General features: G+C 44.3%; 1 protein-coding gene across 2 annotated transcripts in view; it reads left to right on the top strand.

Annotated features, from left to right (window-relative positions):
- The window catches only part of PPP1R16B (protein phosphatase 1 regulatory subunit 16B), a 106,993-nt gene that overhangs the window by 21,533 nt on the left and 62,171 nt on the right, over positions 1–23,289 (top strand). For both annotated transcript variants that reach the window (XM_081560348.1, XM_081560349.1), the window contains exon 2: positions 7,339–7,680. In XM_081560348.1, coding sequence (XP_081416474.1) covers positions 7,431–7,680 — 250 coding nt within the window. In that variant the 5' untranslated portion in view covers positions 7,339–7,430. The remainder of the gene's footprint in view (positions 1–7,338; positions 7,681–23,289) is intronic.

Raw genomic sequence — 23,289 nt, forward strand, 5'->3', positions numbered from 1 at the left:
GGGCAGCAAATATACATGAGTCTTCCTCCTAATAGAGATGATCTCTCTGCCAGGCTGGGAGTGGGGCTCACTGGACCAGTCCCTCCTCCAACCCAATATGGACCTTCTCTCAGCAGCCTCATGAGTGGCCACTGGAGTTCTCGGTGGCAGGGACGCCAGCATCACACCATGGCTGGACTTTGTTGAATTGCTGGTGTTGAGACAGTTTTTCCTCATTCTAGGCTGATCCTACTTCTTTTTCCTTCTTTTTTTTTTGCTGTGTCACTCCCCATATGAGATCTCTAGCTCCCCAACCAGGGATTGAAACTGTACCTCCTGCAGTAGAAGCATAGAGTCTTAACCACTAGACTTTTAGGGAAGTTCCAGGGTGATCCTTCTTCACTTTGCCTATGATCACAACTCTGCGTTCTAGAGAACAATGCTAATCCTTTCATTCATGGATTTTTATTAAGGCCTGGTCCTATATTCCCAGTGTGGTCCAGCCAGTTCAGATAGAGGTCATCTGGGCTATTATCTCAATGCTGGACATGATTCTCTTCCTGAAAGCTCAAGGTGCTTTAGTTGATCCAGCACTCTGTTCTTGTTGAACTTGTGGTTTTTGAGTCCTGCTATCTTGCCCTCTCCTCTACCCTTCTCCTCCAGTTCAGTTCAGTCGCTCAGTTGTGTCTAACTCTTTTCGACCCCATGGACTGCAGCACGCTAGGCCTCCCTGTCCATCACCAACTCCCAGAGTTTACTCAAACTCATGTCCATGGAGTCAGTGATGGCATCCAGCCACTCCTCCTCCAAGGTCTGGCCAAATTGGGTTGTAGTAAATGGGCTTCAGAGTACAGTGACAAATGAAGGCCAAGCCCAGGACCACCACTCAGTGGTCTGAATGAAGGAGCACAGCTGGGAGAGGCAGAGTTAAGGAACAGACCCTTGGAGACCCAAGTCCTACAACAGATTTTTAAATCAGAATGTCTGTCTAGGATGACTGTGCCCAAAATCTAGACGGTTTATGACAGCAGGAGTAGAACAGAGAGTCTACAAAATCCCATGAGAATGGGGATATGGGGAGGACAAGGCTAATAATTTCTAATTCAGATATTTGGGGCACCAAGGGCCCCAGAAGTCTCTTTGCGCATGCGTAAAGCATCTTTATACTGGGGAGTGGGGTGGGGGTGGGGGTGGGGGTGGGGAGGAAAGAGGAAATGATGCTATTATTCAAAGAAATGTGTTGTGGGAGGGTGGGGGTGTGTATCCTTTAGGCGCGAAAGTGGGTCCCAAGTGAGCTCGGAGGAGGGAAAGCCGTTGCAGTGTTTTGTTTTCCTTTTTCCCTCGTGCTCAGTGCTACAGGAAGCACGAGGCGCAAGCACTCACGGCCTTCCTCCAGGGTGCTGCCAATATTGTGTGGAGAAGAATAGCTGAAGAACAAGAAAAAAAAAAAAAAATCTTAACGTTTTCTTTCTAACAGCGTGAACTTTGAGACACCATCTGACTCATGTTTTAAAGTCTCTTCAATTTGAATTCACCTTCCTTCGTGTTGTTTTTCTCAAGGCACCAAGCTAGAGTCCAAAGATGTGTCAGGCAGCCGCTACCCTGGGCTGGAGGCGTCGCAAGGCCTGGGTCCCACCTCAGGGGGTGGACTGCTGTGGGAACTTGGTGTTGACCTTCCCCAGCCCTTCTTCAAGGCCAGCCCTCAGCTTGGGCCAGAAGACCATAAATGGCCCTTTCAGGGGTGGTGGAAATGTCTGGTGATACAGCCCAGCAAGAGACCACTCGTCTTGCTTCAGGCAACGTTGCCTCCTGGGGCTCCCATTCATGTATCCCTAAAAGTAGCATTAATATCTGTTAGTGTACTTTTGGCTACAAGTACCAAAATTCAGTTCAATTGGGTTAAATAACAGGGATGAAGTCCAGAGGTCCCTAAATTAAAGGACCCTGTTTCTCTCCTCTGACTCCCCCAAGCATTGGCTTTATCCAAAGGCCGGCTTCCTGCATGGCTAGGGCAAGATGACTTACAGCGGCAACCGGGGTTCACGCTTCCAGTTCATGAGCGGGCTGTGGCCAATCAGGGCCCAGCACGGAGTGATACTGGGCAAACTACAGAAACCACTACCAGACCGAGTCTTTCGATGGGCCCATGCCTTTCTTCCTCTTCTTGCTTTTTCAGAGACGAATCATCCCCCAAACAGCATTCCTGTAATGGTCTTCTTTTCACTTCGGAGGAGGGGAAGGGTTCTGTCATGCACCTCAACCTGGCCCCCAATCCCCGTACAGGCTTCCTCGCAGTTGCCCTCAAGGCTCAGCTCTCTGGAGCGCAGCCCTTGCTTCTCTACATTGCTGTTTACCAACTGGTATCAAGTTCAGCTTTGTCAGAGAGCAACCCGAGGCTGAATTGAGGCTCATTCTAGTTGTCTGTTCCGTCCTCACTGAGAGTGAAGGGCCTTGCCCTCAGACCTGGGGGCTGCCCACACGAGGGCTGTTTTGGCTCACCTGCCCAGACCTCACATGGCTATTGGTTGGAATAATTAAGTACCCTGCCCTGTTTCCCCCTTGCTTCTGATTTCTCTTCTCAAAGCGCACACACTTCCTGGATGACCTCACCCCGACATGGCCTCTGCGGTCCCCTCCCCTCCCCGCCTCTCCAGCCCTGACACCTGATTGTCTGGCATCCCCATGTGCCTAGTTCTCTGCAAGATGGTCCATCTGGGTGCTCCAGCAACACTCTGGGCTCAATATGTCTCCATGGAGCTGGTTTTCCTTCAAATGAGCTCCTTCTTGAGGATCCCCTTTAAGAGTTGAGGATTGCTGGAATTCCCTGGCGGTCCAGTGGTTAGGGCTCCATGCTTCCACTGCTGGGGACCCAGGTTAGATCCCTGGTCAGGGAACTAAAATCCTGCATGCTGGGAATTGCAGCCAAAAATTAAATAAAAACTCCCCCACTCTTAGAGAAAGAGTTGAGGCCATTACTTCTCCCGCATCCTGGCAGTTTGGGCTGTGTCCCCATCACCAACCAGGGCTATCTCTGGAAACATGGGCAGATGCACTGGGTCTCACAAGGGGGCCAGTCCACAGCTCATAGGAGCCAGTACTTCTGCGGGCTGCCCCAGCACCCAGGCCAGTGCCCTGCCTTGGGGGCTGCCTGGCTGCTGTGTTAGCAGCACTGATGGCAATTCTTTAATTAGACCAAGCAGGGTTTTCTTGGACGGGGGTGGGAGGAGGTGTGTGGGTCTATTGGGGGAAACTAGGTCACCTGAAAACCAGCAGTCAAGAGGGAGCTGTCCTGGAGCCCCAGCTCCAGGGAACCCAGAGGGGCGAGCCAATTGGGGGCTGACAGAGCAAAGTCAGAGAAAGGTGCCCTGGCCCCCTTTCTTGGCCCTTGGGAGGCACTGTCCTCAGCTTTCTCCAGGGGGCTGGGCAACTGCCCTTAATTCCTTTACTCAAGCAGACTGTCCAAGCCAGGGAAGGCACAGCAGTGACTGTCTCCTCTCTGCATGGGGCGCACCACCCTGGGGCTCAAGAAGGGAGCACTATACTGGGAGTTGGGCTCAGGATTCAAGTTACTGCTCATTCTTTGTATCCTGTGAATGTGTCCTCCACTCCCTTGTACCTCTGTTTTGTCATCCATCCAATGGGCAGGGACCGTCCCTGTCTTTACCTTGCTGTATCCCTAGCTGTCTGGCATGTGACAGATGTTCCATGAATATTTGTCAGCTGAAATAATAAGCTCTTAAGAGAGCTTCTTTTGTCAGATTGTTGTCATTGAGGATCAGTGGCCAGGTGAGGGATTCCCAAACATCAATCACAATTTTTGCCAGCATTAAATGCCATCATTCTTTAATTTTTCTTTGCTACTTCCTTGCAAGATTTCCAAGGGAAATAAAGAAAATTTATTTAAAAAGGAAATTTTATATCACCACCATAAATAAACAGTAACTGTGAAACCAGATCCACAGGGGAAAAAATCATTGTCATTACATTCTGTCGTAAATACTATCGTTTGCCCAAGGCTATGAGCCTGAGGCTGACTTTCTCTTTGTTTATAAGGGAAATTGACATTGTTATAAAAATGTTAAAAGTCTATTAGCACCCAACTGATAACTTTCTTCTGAAGAAAAAATTGATAGATTATTAAAAAAACAAGTGAAAAGGAGCTAACTTGCTGTCTTTGAGTCCATGTTTTATTAAGTCTTGTCCTGAACTTTTGTAAATTCCCTTGGAATGGGTTTTCTTTCTACACTTAGGGAAACACTTGGCTGGGACGATGGCTGGGGAAGTTCTTAGAAAAGGATTAAAGGCTTTAACAGAGTGATTGATGTGACTATTCCTAACTTCAGTCTTAGCATGTTTTTGGCACTTCCCACTTAGTAGGTGATCAGTGAATATTTAATAATGAAGAAATGGGTAATCATCTGTGTACAGACTCTTAGGGCTGACAGAAGATGTACAGAATACTTAGGCTGATCTGACATCAGTGGAAATTTTATTCTCCAGTGAGTGATGGAGAATTTGTCACTTCTAGAGACATCCCCTGGACCACAAGCCCTTGTTCAGTTGCTTGTTGGACAGCTCTGGAGGCCAGGTGCCTGTTTTTGGGTGCACACTGCCACTCCCCTGTATGTTGATCCTGGTCTTTATGGAGGAGACGCACAGACTGCCTTCTCTTTCTTGTGCAGATTGGACCTGTGGCTATTTCACCTAAGGCAGGGCTTGCAAACTGAAATGATTATGGGAACTACAGTGGTGGTGGTGGTTTAGTCACTAAGTCATGTCCAACTCTTGTGACCCCATGAACTGTAGTCTGCTGTCCATGGGATTTCCCAGTCAAGAATATTGGAATGGGTTGCAATTTCCTACTCCAGGGGATCTTCCTGACCTAGGGATCAAACCTGTGTTTCTTGAGTCTCCTGCATTAGTGGGCATTCTTTACCACTGAGCCACCAGGTAAGTCCTATAGAAGCTAGCAAGTGATGCCGGTTAGTGAAGGAGGTCAGATGGGAGTAATGGGAGGTAGTGGGCACTATGAAAAATGAGATGTGCCCCATCTAAAGCGGGCGGTCCTACTCAGTACTAGCTGATCGTTGCCATGTGAGCCCGCCATGGGAAGCTACTCAAGAAAGGCTGAAAATCTGATTTGGGGTATCAAAGCTTCAAGTTTTAAATATTAGCAGTGAATGACAATACCATAAAATATGGTGTGAACCCCAAACCAACCAAGCAAATATGATGTGGACCACGGGGGACTTTCTGGCTGTCTGGCCTTAAGCCACAAGTTACTCACTGCTTCCTCCAAGACTTCTATTCCCTTGGGCTAGGCAGCCCCATCCACTTCAGGCCATGTTTTTATTTTATTTTTTAATATTTATTTGTTTGGCTGCATTGGGTCCTAGTTGTAGTGCATAGGACCTTCATGCAGGATTTTCGCTGCTGTGCATGCATTCTCTAGTTGCGGCACGTGGGCTCCTGAGTGCTCAGGCTTCAGTAGTCGTAGCAAACAGTATTAGCTGCTTCACAGAATGTGGGGTCTTAGTTCCTGGACCAGGGATTGAACCCATGTCCCCTGAATTGCAAGGTGGATTCTTAACCACTGGACCACCAGGGAAGTCCCTCAAGCCAGGTTTGTGTGTGTTGGCTCCCAGAATTCCCTTCATGGTATTCAGCCCCTCTACATGCCTTTGAATATTGCCAAGCTCCTTCTCAGCTCGTGTCTGCCTTCCTCAGTGAGTGAACTCCTACTCATCCTTGGAGATTCAAATCAGTTGCCTCCTACTCTGGAGAGCCTTTCCTGATAACCCTAGCCAGAATAGCTCATCCATTTTCTAGCTGTGTGATACCGGATAGGTTAATTAGTCTCTCTGTGCCTCACTTTCCTTATCTGAAATGGAGATCAGAATAGTACCTAGTCTCATTAGGTTATCAGAAGGATCAGGTTAATTTACAGGTAGATGACTCCATGACAGACCAGCAGATGTGGTGTTTTCTAGAAGGCAGAGCTGATTCTCGATCCATCTCTGAACCAGGACTCATCACAGGGCAGGTTTCACTGTTTGATTCCTTGAGGAAGTGGGGAAAAGTAAATAGGTGGTCCCTTAGCTCCCAGTGAGTTCCTGCCATCGTGATGATTCAGCATGATTGTGAATTCAACTCTTCTGAGCTCCTTACTTTTAAAAAGGAGTATCTATCTAAGTGGCTAAAAAGCTGAGCATGCCAAGTTCTGGCAGAGAAACTGGATCACTCATAGATGGCTGGAGGGAATGAAAAATGGTACAGCCACTCTGGAAAACAGTTTGACAGTTTCTTATAAAACTAAACATGTAATTACTGTACAACCCAGCAACTGTACTCCTGGGCATTTACTCCAGAGAAATGAAAACTCATGTTCACACAAAAACTTGTGTGTGAATGTATTAGCCCCAGGCTGGAGACAACTGACATTCTTCAGTGAGTGAATGAATAAGCAAACTGGGGCACATCCGTAAAGTGGGGGTTGTTGTTGTTGTTCAGTCATGTCCAACTCTTTGCGGCCCGATGGACTGTAGCACGCCAGGCTTATCTGTCCATGGGATTCTCCAGGCAGGAATACTGGAGTGGGTTGCCATGCCCTCCTCCAGGGGATCTTCCCGACCCAGGGATTGAACCTGCATCTCTTAGCTCTCCTGCTTTGGCAGGCAGGTTCCTTACCAGTAGCGCTACTGGGGAGCATCAGGTCTTAGTCACGGCGTGGGTGATCTTCGTTGCCACACTCCAGCTTCTCTTCAGCTGCCTCATGGGGGCTTAGTTGCCCTGTGGCATGCGAGATCTTAGTCCCCCAACCAGGGATCAAACCTGTGTCCCCTGCATTGGAAGGTGGATTCTTAACCACTGGCCTCTTCAGAATAAGGTTCCTAAAGAGCTTATGTTTCTGTAGGTTGTATCTGTCAATATTTACCAAGTTATAAATTAATACAGAGACATTTAAAATACAGTACTCGCTTCTTTAAAAATAAGAATAAGAATAACCCCCTTCCATGTTATAACAATAAACTCCCGTATGTGTTATAACAGTAGAACAACCTTATATGAAATTATAAGATGACCACCAAAAGTAAGGATTATTGTATGACTGTGATGGAGGTGTTAACTAACAGTTGTAATCATATTGCAATATATAAGTATGTCAAATCAACACGGTTGTACAATTGAAACTTACACAATGTTATAGGTCAATTATATCTCAATTAAAAAGAAATGAAGGAAGGAAGACAATAAAATAGGGGGGCAAAGCGTTTGAAAGGTGGGACTGGGTGACCTCATCAGACTGGAGTTCTGAGCGTGACTCATGTCCATCCGTGTCTCTCCTGCTCCCCGCCACAGGCCCCAGCATGCCGCCCCAGCCCCGCAGGAGCGCCCCGGCCCCCGGCGTGCCGCGCTAGCCCCCAGCCAGGGCGCAGGGAGGCGCGGAGGCCATGGCCAGCCACGTGGACCTGCTGACCGAGCTGCAGCTGCTGGAGAAGGTGCCCACGTTGGAGCGGCTGCGCGCCGCCCAGAAGCGCCGGGCCCAGCAGCTGAAGAAGTGGGCGCAGTACGAGCAGGACCTGCAGCATCGCAAGCGCAAGCATGAGCGGAAGCGCAGCACGGGCGGCCGGCGAAAGAAGGTGTCCTTCGAGGCCAGCGTGGCCCTGCTGGAGGCCTCGCTTAGAAACGATGCTGAAGAAGGTAGGCCAATCTTGGGCCTGGTTGGTGGGTGGCCGCCTGGGCCTCTTGGATTCTGGGTTCTGTGCCATGGAGGGGGGAGCGTGGTGGGTTTGGCCCTCCTCGCCCACCTTTGGGCAGCCCCAGGCATCTTAGGAGGTGGATGTTCCTAGGAAAGGCGCTGGAATCTGAGACTTTTTTTTTTTAGACAAGAATGCCAGCCTTTGGCTAATATGTACTTATTTTCCTTCCCTCACACTAATATTGACTGCCAGCCTCCGTCTTGTATATTACAATTCCAGATACAGTGGTGAACCAGTTGGATCTGGTTTCTCTCCTCCGGGAGCTCAGTACTCAAGAGGACCCTGCCATTTCCTAAGCCCCTTCTCTGTGCCCCAGAACTATGCGCTGGTCCCTTTTATCGGGTCTTCACTGCAGAGGTAGATGGGTTAGACAGGTGGAGAACAGTGTAAGTAGACTCTGAGGTTAGATGACCCGGGTCTCAAACTGGTTTTGTCAGTTATTCCCTGGGTGACCCTGGCAAGTAGGCAAGTCTCTTCAGCTCCCTATACCTTAGTGTGTCTGCCTCTGTAAAATGGGGATAATAATAGCATCCACCTCCAGGGCTTGCTGTGAGCATTAAAGTAGAGAATACCTCTAAGTCCTTGACATGGTCCCTCATACTGTGTGAGTGATTAGTATGTTTTATTTTATTATATCATTACTATGTTTCATTATATACATTTATATAAAATTATGATTATGTATATTAAAGTATATTTATATAAGGAGTGGGTATATTTATATAAGGACACTCCTTATATAAGGAGTGTCCAGAAAGTCTGGAAACAGACAGATGTACACAATGTTGTCTGGGACATTTCCAGTCTGTAAAGCAGATGAATAAATAAATATGAACACATGCATACATTCATATAATGTTTCCAGATTTTATGGATACCCTGTACTTGTTATGTTTTATTTAACTATGTTATTATTATTATATGTCCTATTATCCAGATATCATAATACCCAAGAGGCAGGTGTAATAATACACATTTTACAGATGGGGAAACTGAGACCAGTGAGGTTCAGAAACTTGAGCAAGGGAGGAGAGATGGGATCAGAACTCCCAGGATCCAGGCTCTTGCCCCTGTGGCTCCACAGCCTTGTGGGTTTGCTCCCCATTGTAAGAGTGAACAGAGGATCTGTAGTTTGGCGGAAGCCCTCTTCTCTGAGCATCCTCTGAGGGCTCATGCCGGCTCTCTGTGCAGCTGAGATGTGTCCACGCATCCTGTGTTGCCTTTGGTAGGCACTGGTGCCTCCCTGAATATGAATCTCTTCTGCCTGTACTTGGAGGGACCCAGCCATGTTTCTTGGGTCCCTCTGGTCTCCTGCCTTCCCACATCCTCCAGACAGTTGGTGCTAAAGCAGCCAATGAAAGAACGGAGGGGTGGAGGCACTTACCACACTAGTGGGTATTAGGGCTTATGTATGTTGCCCCTTAGGTTCTAGAAGCCTCTGAGAAGCACAGGTCCCTTTCTTGTCTGGTTACAGAGCGCCCTGGGACTGGGCAGAGAGGCGTCCCCAGAACCCCTCAGCTGCAAACTACATAGCTAGAACCCGGGGTGAGCAGCCCTCGTGAGAGAGGCCTGAAGTCTCAGGCTTGGGGGACGGCCGCCCTGCGGGGCTCTTTCCTGCGTGTCATTTACCGGGTGATTCGGCAGGTCCCTCCCACTCAGTGGGCGGTGCGTCATGATGTGTGATTTTGTCGTGGGCGGCAGTGCCTCAGCCCTCCTTTCACACTCGTCTTCCATTCCCTTCTCCCCTGAGCCCCGTTTCCCTTTGCGGAAGGGGCTTTTCAGAGGCTCTGTGCGCTGCTGCAGAGCGTCCAAGCACCGCTTCCCACCCCGCCCTGCGGCACTCCCACCCCTACAGGTTAGAAAGAGTGCTGGGCTTGGGTCCAAGGTCCAGAGGCCCCTCGGTCCTTCCGTCCTGACTGTGACCTTGAAGAGCTTGTTTCACCTCCCTGGGTTCAATTTCTTAATCTATAAAAGGGGTTTTGAATACTTGCCCTCAAGGGGTGTGGCAAGAATTAGACAAGATCCCAGATGTCACAGCTGTTTGAAAAGGGACCCTGCACCAGTAGGGTGATCATTTTAACACATTTTCTCCACCCTGTGTGTGTGTGTGTTAAACAGACTTTAGTGTTTTTAAGAACGCAAATACATGCTTCTTGAAAAAATCAAACAACATAGAGATATAAAAGTCCTTTCCTTCCTCCCTCCTTTCCTTCCTTCCACGATTGATGTATTTCCTTCCACGATTGATGTATTTCCTTCCAGGCATTTTTCTCATTTACCTATGTGTTTGTAGACTTGATGAACTATAGAGCTAGTTTGCGATTTTTGTTTGCTTTGTTTTTTATGTAACTGGTACATACTAGATACATTATTCTGTAGGGTTTTTTTTTTCACTCAATAATATATCTTGGAGGTGTTTTCATGCCAGTACAATGGAATAATATATCTGCATTCTTTTTAACTGCTTCATAGTATTCCACAGTATGGATTCACCAATATTTTTAGCTAGTTTCTTTTTGTTGGCACATAAGTTTTTTTCAGTAGTTTTACTTTTGCCACAGTGAATGTTTTGTGCACACATGCAAATGTTTATCTGGATATTAAATTTGAATGAGAAGAGTGCTAGATCCTACCCTCCGCCCTGGCCTGGTCCCCTGGCTCTGGGGACAGCCAAGTGAGAGTGGAGGGCCAGAGCACTGTGCCCTGTGGCCTCGCTTTTGGGGTGCATTGAGAGGTGCCCTGGGGACCACAGGTGTCTGGGTTTTAGGCAGGGTGTGGAAGCTGCTAGTAGGCATTCTCACCAGACTATCTTCAACTTTCTGGCAGCACAACCAAGCCTGATGCTCCTAGCTGACTTGGGTAGCTTCTGTGTGCTGGTGGGGCTGCCGGTGGGGCGGCTGCTGGGGCATTAGCTCCCAGTGGGGTGGGAGTGTAGGGTGGCAGCTCCCCCGCTCCCCTGAGCTCCCAGCAGGGGCTGAGTCAACCTCCTCCACCTGCCAGGGTGATGTGAGTCATTCCTGGAGTAAGGCAGCGCTGAGGAACTCACTGACTTTCTTTCTGTAGCCCTGCATCGCCTGGAGGTTAATGTCCAGACACCAGGGACGCTCTGTGGCCTCCTGGGCCCCATTCTCAGCTTCCCACTGCTGGGTATCAATTCACTCTCCAGCCACCTCCAGCTCTTCTGGCTTCACGCCCTGCATTCTCTTACCCTTCCACCTTGGCATATGTGGTTCCTTCTGTCTAGAACATTCTTCCCCTAACTAACTCCTACACCCTTCAGGTTTGGGTTCCTGTGTGACCTTGGGGAGCCCTCTCTGATCCTTTTCTAGACCCTTTGCCCCATCACTTGGTAGAGCAGTAACTCCATACCCAGCTGGCATTTAGTGAGAGACGAGAAGCATAGTCTTTGAAGTTAGTTGTCCAGGATTCCTCCTCTCAGCTCTGCTGCGTACTAGCTAAGCAACCTGGGAAAATTCATTAACTTCTTGGTGCCTCAGTTCCCTGTCTGTAAAAATGAGGGTGATATAATATGCCTGCTAACCCTGTAGGATTACGTTGGGTTGACATATGTGGGAATGGTATGGTAAGAAGTGTTTATCATGGACGTATAATTTTTATCACTTATATGTGGAATCTAAAATATGACACAAATGAACTTATTTACAAAGTAGAAACAGATTCACAGACATAGAAAACAAACATGTGATTACCAGGGGGGAAAGGGGAGGGGGAGAGATAAATAAGGAGTTTGGAATTAGCGGATACAAGCTACTATATATAAAATAGATAAACAACAAGGTCCTACTGTATAGCATAGTAAACTCTAATGGAAAAGAATATGAAAAAATGTATATTTATAACTGAATCACTTTGCTGTATGAAAGAAACTAACACAATAGTGTGAATCAACTATTCTTCAGTTTTTGAAATTTAAATGAGAAGTACATATGATGTAAATTGCTACCTTGCATTATCCACTATTCTACACTTTCACATTCTTCTATTTATGTATTTATGTGAGCTTCCCTGGTAGCTCAGCCGATAAAGGATCCGCCTGCAATGCAGGAGACCTGGGTTGATTCCTGGTTTGGGAAGATCCCCTGGAGAAGGGGACGGCTGCTCACTCCAGTATTCTTGTCTGGAGAATTCATGGGCAGAGGAGCCTGGCAGGCTACAGTCCATGGAGTCGCAGAGAGTTGGACACAGCTGAGCGACTTTCACTTTCACGTATTTATTTGTTTATTTTTGGCTTCACTGCTGCACACGGCTCTCTCTAGTTGTGGTGAGTGGGGCTACTCTTTGTTGTGGAGCTGCACGGGCTCTAGGTGCTTGGGCTTCTAGAAGTCATGGCTCACAGGCTTAGTTGCTCCATGGCGCATGGGATCTTCCTGGGCCAGGGATTGAACCCATGTTCCCTGCATTGGCAGGTGGGTTCTTAACCACTGGACCACCAGGGAGATCCATTCTGCAGTATTGATGTGCCACTTGTAATCCATTCACCAGATGCTGAACATTTAGATGGTTTCCATTTGGGGTTTTGATGAATAATGCTGCTAAAAACATTTGTATGCAAGTCCTTTTGGGGACATTTGTTTTTCAGTTCTCTTGGGTAGTTACCTAAGAATGGAATTGCTGGGTCAGATGGTAAATCTATCCCAAAGTTAAGTTTCTTAACTTTTAAGAAACTGCCAAACTGTGTGGCAAAATGGCATCACCGTTTTACATTCTCAGACCTCCTTTCACAGGTGAAATTGTACATTGTATGTTTCCAGTGAAGCTCTGAGAGGCTGTGTCTCTTGCCAAGATCTCATTGGTTTGAAGTGTCAGACCTGGGACTTGAACCCAGATCTGTGGTCCCTGAAGCCCATGCTTTTAACCACTGGGTGGTCCTGGAATCTCTTGCTTTTGTTTTTTTTAGAAAATATGAGAATGATTCACTTGTGGTTCTGATCTGTGTCTCCATGGGCCTTAAGGCCCCTCGTGTTTCTGCTATCCTCCTGGGCCCTTACTATTGGGGGGGGGTCCCTGGATAAGCTTTTCATCCCTACCTGTAACTTCTTTCCATGGCCACATGAGCCAGCCTCTCTTGAAACGACCAAACATTCATGAAATTGTCAGGGCTTCTGTTCTTCCCTCAGAATGTGTAGGGCTTTCTTTACGGAAACCCTGAAAAAAACATTGAATAAAAAGTTGAGTAGTTCTTCTGTAGCCTGATTTTAACTCTTCAGCTATTATTCTCATGGTAAAGGTTTTCAAGCTTCTTTTTTTAAAGAGTGGAAACTTTTCTTTAAATGAAATATTGTGCAGAACCCCAATATGTAAAACACATGAAAGAACTATTCTGGCTGAGGAGGTGGGGGGTGCTGGCTCCTCTTCCCCTCGCCTCCCCTCTCTGCTCCCACAAACCTCTCCCCAACCCCCAGGTGCGTTGGCGGACATCTGGGCTCCGCACGCCAAGCTTCAACCATTGACTCATCTAAAGAAAATGCAGTTTGAACTTTCACTTTTGAATGAGTTTGCAAAGGGAAATTTCTTTTCACTTAATTATAAAAGTAATGCATCCTTGTTTGTAGAAAATTTTAAAGGTACAGAAAAAAATTAAGAAGAAAATAAAATCACTCATCCTTCCACTGAAGAGCAACAGTCATTGAAATATCAAAAAAAAATTTTTTTTTTATTGTTCTATCCATCAGAGTCCTGATTGGAAATAAAAGATGCTGTTAGAGTATTTTGAGGAAAGTTTAATAAAGAAGCAATTTGCAAAGAGTTTAGGGCAATAGTCTTCAAACATTTTGGTCTCAAGGCACGTTTATGTTTTTAACAACTGAGAACTCTTAAGAAATCTTATTTAAATAAGTTTTATATCAATATTTACCATATAGGAAATTAAAACTGAGGAATTAAAATAAATGTGTACTCACTGACTAAAACATAAACATATTAACTGTTGTACTAGTTATTTATTGTTGCATTGCAGATGAGCTCAAAATTTAGAAACTTAAAACAGTAAATATTGGGATTTCCCCGGTGGTCCAGTGGCTGACTCTGCTCTCCCACTGCAGGCAGCCAGGGCGTGATGCCTGGTCAGGGAACTAGATCCTTCATGCCACAACTGAGACCTGGCACAGCCAAATAAATGAATGAATTTTAAAAACTATAAGAATTAAAAAAAGACAAACATTTACTGTCTTACACAGTTTCTGTGAGTCAAGAATCCAGGAGCAGCTTAGCTTACGTGATTCCAGCTCAGGATCTCTCGTAAGTTTGCCATCACCTCAGGGTTTAACTGGGGCTGAAGAATCCACTGCCATGATGGCTTACCCACAAGGCTCTTGGCAGGAGGCCTCAGTTTCTTGCCGTGTGAGCCTCTCCCTTGGACTGCTTGAGTATCCTCTCAACATGGCAGCTGGCTTCCTGCAGAGTTTGTGATCCAAGAGCTAGAGCAAGGAGGGAATCACAGTGCTTCTTATGACCTAGCCTTGTAAGCCACATACCATTCCTTCTGTCACATTCTATTCATTAGAAATGATTCACTAAGTCCAGCCTACACTCAAGGCAAAGGGGATTAGGCTCCACCTCTTGAAGGGAGGAGCATCTGTGGACATGTTTTAAAACCCACCACACACGTTAACATAAATCTTTTTATGAAAAATGATATTTTCAAAACAAAAAAATGTAGTGAGGAGAGTAGCCTAGTTTTGTGCTTTTGCAAATCTTTTAAAGGTCTGGCTTAATAGAAGACAGCTGGATCCTTTCATCCACTTCTGAATTCAATCTGTTGTGGTATGTTATTTTGGTGGAAGTAAATGAAGAAAATCTTACCTCACACAGATATGAAGTTGGAAAAGGGAGGAAATATTTTAATTGCCTTTTCAGATAAATGTGGATATTCTTTGAAACCTCAATCAAATACAACAGGTATTTCTTGATGGCTAATTGCAATGTGGAATCTGAAACTGTATCAATGTTTAGCTTTTCTTAGGCTCTTATTGATACATTAAAATCCATTGGTTTGTCTTACATTTTGAATGACTGTTTTATCCACACATACTTTAAAAAAAAAAACCATAATGTATTGATCTGTTAGAAAGTATTGGCTTGGGTTTCCCTGGTGGCTCAGTGGTAAAGAATCTGCTCAGTCAATGCAGGAGATGTGCGTTCAATCCCTGATCCGGGAAGATTCCACATGCCTTGAAGCAACTAAGAGTGTGTGCCGCAACTATTGAGTCTATGCTCTAGAGACTGAGAACTGCAATTATTGAGCCCATGGGCCCCAACTGCTGCATCTGTGCACCCTAGTGCCCATGCTCCACAACAAGAGAAGCCACCGCAATGAGAAGCCCAAATACCGCAATGAAGAGTAGCCCCCAATCCTCGCAGCTAGAGAAAAGCCTGCCCAGCCATGAAGACCCAACATGGCCAAAAATGTAAATAAACAAAATTATTAAAAAAAAAAAAAAGAAAGTATTGGCTTACTTTTTTGGATATGACACCCAAAGCACAAACAACAGAAGCAAAAGTAAACAAATGGGACCATATCAAACTAAAAAGCTTCTGTATAGCAAGAGAAACAATTACTACAATGAAGAGGCAACATACAGAATAGGAGATATATTTGCAAACCATATATCAGATAAGGAGTTAATATCTAAAATATATAAAGAACTTTTACAACTCAATGGCCAAAAAACCAAATAATTGAATTTAAAAAATGGTCAGAGCACCTGAATAGACATTTTTCCAAGGAAGATATAGAAGTAGCTAACAGGCACATGAAAAGACACTCAACGTACAAATCATCAGGGAAATGCAAATCAAAACCATGGTGGGATATCACCTCATAGATTTTAGGTTGTCTATTCATCAGATAGATGAGAGATTATAATTTATCTGTTGGTAAGGATGAGTAGACAAGGGAACTCTGTGCACTGTTGGTGGGAATATAAATTGGTGAAGCCACTGTGGAAAACAATATGGAGGTTCCTTTAAGAATTAAAAATAGAGCTTCCATATGATCCAGCAATCCCACTTTTGAGTGATTTGACAGAGATCACTATTTGGTAGAGATATCTGCACAGCAGTATTCATTGCAGCATTATTCACTACAGCCTAAATGTTCTTCAATGAATGAATGGATTAAAAAATGTGGTGTATATATACATACACGCAATGGAATATCATTTGATCATAAAAAAGAAGGAAATACTGCTATTTGCAATAATATGGATGAACTTTGAGGGCATTATGCTAAGTGAAATGTCAGAGAAAGATAGATACTGTTTGATATCACCTATATGTAGAATCTAAAAAAGCCAAACTCATAGAAATGGAGTAGAATGGTTTTTGCTAGGGGCTGGTGAGGGTGGGAGTCAAAGGGTATAAACTTCCAGTTATAAGATGCATAAGCTCTGGGGATCTCACATGCAGCAGGGTGATTATAGTTAACAATGCTATATATTTAGAATTTGCTAAGAGAGTAGAATCTTAAATGTTCTCACCACATACGTGTAAAAAGGGTAATTTTGGGAGGTGATGGAGAAGTTGGCTAACCTTACTGTGGTAATCATTTTATAATAAATATATAAATCAAATCAACACATTGTACACTTAAGCTTTCACAATGTTATATGTCAGTTATATCACAGTAAAGCTGGAGTTAAAAGAGAAAGTATTGGTTTACTGAGTTATGCACATCTTCTAAGTGTTGACACATTTCACTATACAATGTAAAAAAATTATATTTTCTAACCTATAACAAAATATAACCTGCAAAAAAATCAAATCACCATACTGTACATTGGAAACTAATGCGATATTGTAAATCAGCTATTGCATATTGGTGCTAAGTGCTCGTCACTCGTTCATGTCCAACTCTTTGTGGCCCCATGGACTGTAGCCTGCCAGGCTCCTCTGTCCATGGGATTTTCCAGGCAAGAATGCTAGAGTGGGTTGTCATTTCCTACTCCAGGGGATCTTCCCAACCCAAGGATTGAACCTGTGTCTCCTGCATTGGCAGGGAAATTCTTTACCACCAGTGCCACCTGGGAAGCCCAAAATACTTCAGTAAAAAATTTTATATTTTTAACACCCGTCTCACCAGAAGATTCTTCAATTATTGGGAAACTATGAGGTCACGGTGGTTATACAAGTTTTACAAAATTCTAATTTTTACCTGAAAGCTAAAATTCTATCATTGGCAATAAACAATATCAGTGAGAAAATCTCTTTGTCCATTTTAGAGGAAAAGACTGATAACTGTTGTTTGCAAGTCATTCTTTAAGTAAGCATGGTGATCCAGGAGAGAAAGGGCTAGCTTAGTACACAACTTAAACCTCAACTAATGCAGATGGAAACAGTGGTCCTACTTTGTGCATACTTCTCATTTTGACATGCAGAATATTTATAAAAACATGTACTCAAGGGTTGAGACATAATATTAGTACATTTTATGTCATCAGCAAGGACATTTAAAAGTGAAACATATTGATTTTTTTTATTGTGGTATGTGTTTTGTTTTTGTGTTTTTATTAAGACTTTTTTCAGAGCAATTTTAGGTTTACGGCAAAATTGAGGGTAAGTTACGGCAATTTCCCATAGACTCCTTGCTCTCCCCCTAACTACCCACAGCCTTCCCCATTATCGACCATCCCCCACCAGAATAGGACATTTACTACAATTGATGAACATACACTGACATACATTAATCACCTAAAGTCAGTAGTTTACAGTATAGTTCACTCCTGGTGGTGTACATTTTATGGGTTTGGACAAATGTATCCATCATTATGGGCTTCCCTGGTGGCTCAGTGGTAAAGAATCTGCCTGCCAATGCAGGAGACATAAGAGACGTGGGTTCAGTCCTTGGGTCAGGAAGATCCCCTGGAGAAGGAAATGGCAACCCACTCCAGTATTCTTGCCTGAAAAATTCCATGGACTGGCGGGCTACAGTCCATGGAATCACAAAAGAGTTGGACATGGTTTAGCGACTAAACAACAATAACACGAAGCAGTGAAGACTACTGTGATGACTGGAACAGTCTGATGCTACTGGACTCGCTCTATTAAAGGCACTTTACCCACTGTTGCTTTTGCACCATCAGTGCAAATGTCAACACAGTGAAAAAGGCGAATAACATCTTAGTGCTATTATGAAAAGAGTTTTAACCTGAACACCCTGAAAGAGTCTTGGGGACCACTTTGAGAACTGTTGGTTTGCAAGAGATACCAAGGAATGGTGCATAACTCTGGGGCTAGTAAAAGTGGGGGTGATGAGCCCCCCAGGCTTGAAGAGGCCAAGGGATGAGACCCTACCTACATCTAAGGAGGTATTTGGTGGGAAGGGCTGCCCAGCAAGAGCAGTGGCTTCCTCCACCCACCTCAGCTGCCCTTCAGTCTTCTGCCCATGCTTCCCATTGCCAAACCCAACTGGGAAGCAGAATGCAAAGAAGTCTGTGATGTGTTCCAAGTGGGTTGGCTTCCCCAAACATGAGGAAGGATGGATCTGGGGGGTGGGGGTGTTGCATGGGGCATACTCAACCAAGTTGTCTTCACTCTATGTATCGACATACAAACACAGAGTGAGTATGCGTGTGTTTACAAAATAACTTTCACCCTAACGTTTGTCTGCTCAACAAAATTAAGTACCTCCTCGGTGCTCCAAAGAACCTAAGCAAGTAGTGAGATAAATAAGGGCTGGGATGGGAGGCCATGTATAAGCTATGATATCAGGGTAAGCCCCTTAGAGGAGGTGATCTGGGCTGACTTTTGAGTGTGGAGAAAGAGGGAGTCACATGAGAATCTGGAGGAAAGGGATAAAAGCATGGGGTGGGAATGAACTTGCGGATGGAAAGAGGGGAGGCAAAGAGGTAGCCTGGAGGACATTGACCCCGGTAGACTGTGGTAGGACGTGTACATTTAATTGGGTAGAGATGAAAAGCTACTGGTGGGTTTTGAGAGGGGGAAGCATGTGATGAGATAAAGATTGTGAAAAACTTCTGTTAGCAGCTGAGTGGAGAGTAGACTGTAGGAGTCTATTCCTATGGGGGCATGAGTGGGAACAGGGAGGCCTCATCACAAGCTATTTCAGGGGCCTAGGTGGGAGCCTGCGTGTTGGCCGTGGAGACGGAGAAACAAAGAGGTAGAGCTTCTAGGATTTGTGTGTCACGTGACAAAGGGAAGGACACACAGATGACTCTTGATTTTCGTCTTGAGCTTCTAAGTAGATGATGGTGCCATGTTTTGAGACTGGAAAGACTGGGGTAAGAGGGAGGTGAGAATTTGGAGAGAATCTAGAGTTCTGTAGAGTCACCCCAGTTGACACACTATTTTAACATCCAAGTGGTGATCTCAGGATTTAAAAATTTGGGGATCACCAGCTTAGAAATGCAACCTTTTTAAAGTGAAGGGATTGTCTGAGATCATTTAGGAAGCAAAACAGAGCAAAGAAGGGGCCCTAAGAGAAAGCCCTGGGTCACCTGACTAGCTACTTGTTCATCTAAGAAGAGAAAAAAGGGGGCCAAGAGCCATCTGGCAGTGAGGAAGAAAAAAAACTAAGATGTGACATCTCAGAAGACTAAGGAAGGAACTGTCTTTAGAAGAAACGTCTATCAGCTGAGTCAAATGTTGCTTAGAGGTCAACTATTTTATTCTGTCTTTATATAGTCTTTGGAAAAGATATTTTAAATGACAACCTCATACATCGTTGTCTGAATGTACCATAATTTATATAACCACTCTCCTATTATTGGATTTTGAGGTTGCTTCTAATTTTTGCGACTGTAAATTATGCCATGGTGGTTATTATTGTATAAGAGTATTTGGACACAGCTTTTGATGACTTACATAGGGTAGATTCCCAGAGGGTCAATAGATTCAAAGAGATAAACACTGCAGAACTTCAGTGTAAACTGCTTTTTTGGTCACCAGAACAGTTATTATCAGTTTATACCCTTATCGGCAGTGGGTACCAGGCCTGCCTCTGCATTCCCCATCAACACCAGTCAACAGCACTGAAAAGACACTTTGATGATGTATTTGATATATGAAGATTAGTTCTGTGGTCCTCATATGCATGTAATTGAGATTTTTAAGGTTAAATACCTATATATAAAGGACTTCCCAGATGGCACAGTGGTAAAGAACCTGCCTGCCAATGCAGTAGAAATAAGAGACATGTGTTTGATCCCTGGGTCGGGAAGATCTCCTGGAGGAGGGCACAGTTACCCATTCCAGTATTCTTGCCTGAGAATCCCGTGGACAGAGGAGCCTGGTGGGCTACAGTCCATAGAGTTGCAAAGAGCTGGACACAACTGAAGCGGCTTAGCACACACAGCATACCTGTAGATAAGCTTACTGGTCATTTCTTCCTTTCTCTGTCTATATTTTTGTCCATTTTTCTACTTATATTTCATTTGAAGTGGACATGTTTTTTAACTATGATCTTGCCAGCATCCGTTTCCCCTCCTTATTGCAACAGCATTCCAATTTTCCTTGCGGTAGGTACAACATACCTACAAGTACCAGTTCATATATTCTGGAAGAGCTGATTCCAGTGGTGAACATGTCACTCAGATCAGACCAATCATAGCTTTATACTCATGCTCTGGCAATGGCACCCCACTCCAGCACTCTTGCCTGGAAAATTCCATGGACGGAGGAGCCTGGGAGGCTGCAGCCCATGGGGTCTCAAAGAGTCGGACACGACTGAGCGACTTCACTTCCATTTTCTAGCATTAGACGCTCAATCGTGTCCAACTCTTTGCGACCTCTTGGACTGTAGGCTTCTTGATTTTGATGATTGTGTGTATGTTTGTGTGTGAGAAGGACAAGGAAAGGGAAAGAATGAAAACAGAGGAGATGTTGACTCTGTCATGTGTGGTGCAAATATATCCTGCATCGTGTGTGTGTTTGCTTTAATATTTTGTTTATGGTATATAAACTTTATGCCCTGGAGTCCTTAATTTTTATGTAGCTAAACTATGTGATATTTGCTTGATTCCCAATCATTTTGTTCTTTGCTTTTACCTCTCTAAAACAGGGGTCAGGAAACTATGGCTGGAAAGCCAAATCTTCCCAATATCTGTTTTTGTAAATAAAGTTTTATTGGCACACAGCCACAGCTATTTGTTGACACACTGTCTCTGGCTGCTGTCACAGCACAGTGGCAGAGCTGAGGGGTTGCAGCAGAGATCATAAGGCCTGCAAAGATGACAGTATTCACCCTCTGGCCCTTTACAGAAAAAGTTTGCTGACTCTGGCTCTAATGTGTTTCCTCATCCAGAGGTGTATATTACCCTCTATGTTTTTCTAGATGTTGTGGCCTTGTTTAAATCAGTTAAATATGTACTCCTCCTGGAATTCATTTGAGCATAAAGTAATAACTGAAAAGTCGGCCTGTCTCTATTTTGTTTCCAGACAATTATCAAATGTTCAGAATCTTTCCCTTCCCCATGAGTTTGCCATGCCACCCTCATACTCAAAACCATTATCTGTGAAGAAGGGTAACTTTCCAAACTGTTTATTCTGTTCTAACCATCTGGTTTTGTGCCAGTTACACACTGTTTTGATCCTTGTAGTTCTATATTGTGGCTTAATGTGTGATAGAAAAGTCCTTCATACGACTCTTCTTTTCAAAATGTTCTTGGATATTTTTGCATGTTCGTGTAATATTGAAGGCCTTTTGGGTTAGTTTTCTGCCCAAAGCTCAAAACTAGATTCCTCCAAAAATTGATTAGTGTCATAAATGGACACAGGGTTTCAGTTTTTCAAAATAAAAGGAGTTCTGGAGATGGATGGTGGTGAACATATTCAATACCACTGAACTATACACTTAAAAATGGTTGCGATGGTAAATTTTATGTTATATGTGTTTTACCATGATAACAAAAACTGAAAAAAAAATTTATCCAGGAACTGATGGGAGGAGAGAAAGAGACATTACTGTCTATTGGGTACAGAGGTTCAGTTTGGGAAGATGAAAAAACTTCTGGAGATGGATGATGGTGCTGATGGTTGTACAACGTGAATGTGCATAATACCACTGAACTGAACACTAAAAATTGTTAAAGTGGTAAATTTTATGTTGCGTATATTTTACAACAATTAAAAAAATTGTTTTGGGCTAAACTGGTATCTTTGTCATAATGAGTTTTTCCAAGCAGATGAGTAGTACATGTGTCTGTTGGGAAAGTATTCTTTTCTTTCCTTTGAAAAGCTCTAGGGTTTTTTTTCCATGTTAAGTTCTGTTTATTTCTTGAAAGGAGGGCTTTAAGTTTTTGTATATTAACTTTGTATCAAGCCACTTTACTGAACGTTTTAGTCTCAGTTTTTCAGTAGGTTCTTTTGGGGTTTTCTATGTAAGGAAACATTATTTGCAGATAGTAGGGTTGTCTGTTTATCCAAACACTGTTCATTCCGGGGTTTCATTGAGCCTGCCCTGCCTATATCCTCTCCTCCCATCTCTTCTCCCCCTGACCATTATGAGATATCACTTTGAGATTTGCAGACACATTCTGCTTTGTATCTTTCCTGAAGTCTGATTTGACTCACCCTAAGGTGAATGGCGCTGTCAGTTTCCTCATTCAGGTTGAGTCTGTCTGTTAGTATGACTTACGTTTCCATTGGTTTGTTGGGCAGCCACTGTTGACTCATATTGAGTTTATGAGAAACTGAAACTCTCAAGTCGGTGTCTCGTTAGTGAACTTACATCTTCCCCATCTGGTCCTTATGTAATTGATTAAAAAAAAAACTATTTATTGAAGTGTATTATTCATACAGCAAGGGGAAAAACTGGTTGCATTTTCATATGTTGAGCATCTCTATGTAACTAGCACTCACTCAGATCAAGAGGCGAAACAGCACCCCAGCAGCCTTCCTGGACCTACAGGTGATTTTCAACTTTGAAATCAAGGCTCTACATTTATCTTGTTGAGTTATTTTTTGGCTGTGCCACGGGACTTGTGGAATCTTAGTTCCCTGACCAGGCATTGAACCTGGGCTTTCAGCAGTGTAAGCACAGAATCCTAACTACTGGACTGCCAAGGAAGTCCCAAGCTTGTTGAGTTTTAAGCCCATAATCCACCCACTCAAATAATTTGGATGTCTTCAGTGATGAATTAAGATCAGAGACAAGAAATCCAACTCAAACTAACACATGTATACATAAAACTGCCAAAAAATGCCTCTGAGTAGATGACTGTCAGCAGTTTGAAGTGTATATCCTACCTTTTTTGGAACTTGAAGAGGAATTATTTCTTCTCCCAATCATGTCCTAGGTTCAGCAAGTCTCAGAATTGAATCTCATTGGCTGAGATTGGCTATATACTTACCTTTATGGCTCAGATGGTAAAGAATCTACCTGCAGTGCAGGAGACTTGGTTTCAGTCCCTGGGTTGGGAATATCCCCTGGAGAAGGGAATGGCTACCCACTCTAGTATTCTTGCTGGAGAATTTCATGGACAGAGAAGCCTGGTGGTTGCAGAGAAGCCTACAGTCCAAGAGGTTGCCAAGAGTTGGACACAACTGAGCGTCTAACGCTAGAAAGTGAAAGTGA

Source organism: Giraffa tippelskirchi, chromosome 13, assembly GCF_054371585.1.
Source record: "Giraffa tippelskirchi isolate mGirTip1 chromosome 13, T2T-mGirTip1v1.2.pri, whole genome shotgun sequence".
Lineage (NCBI taxonomy): Eukaryota > Metazoa > Chordata > Mammalia > Artiodactyla > Giraffidae > Giraffa > Giraffa tippelskirchi.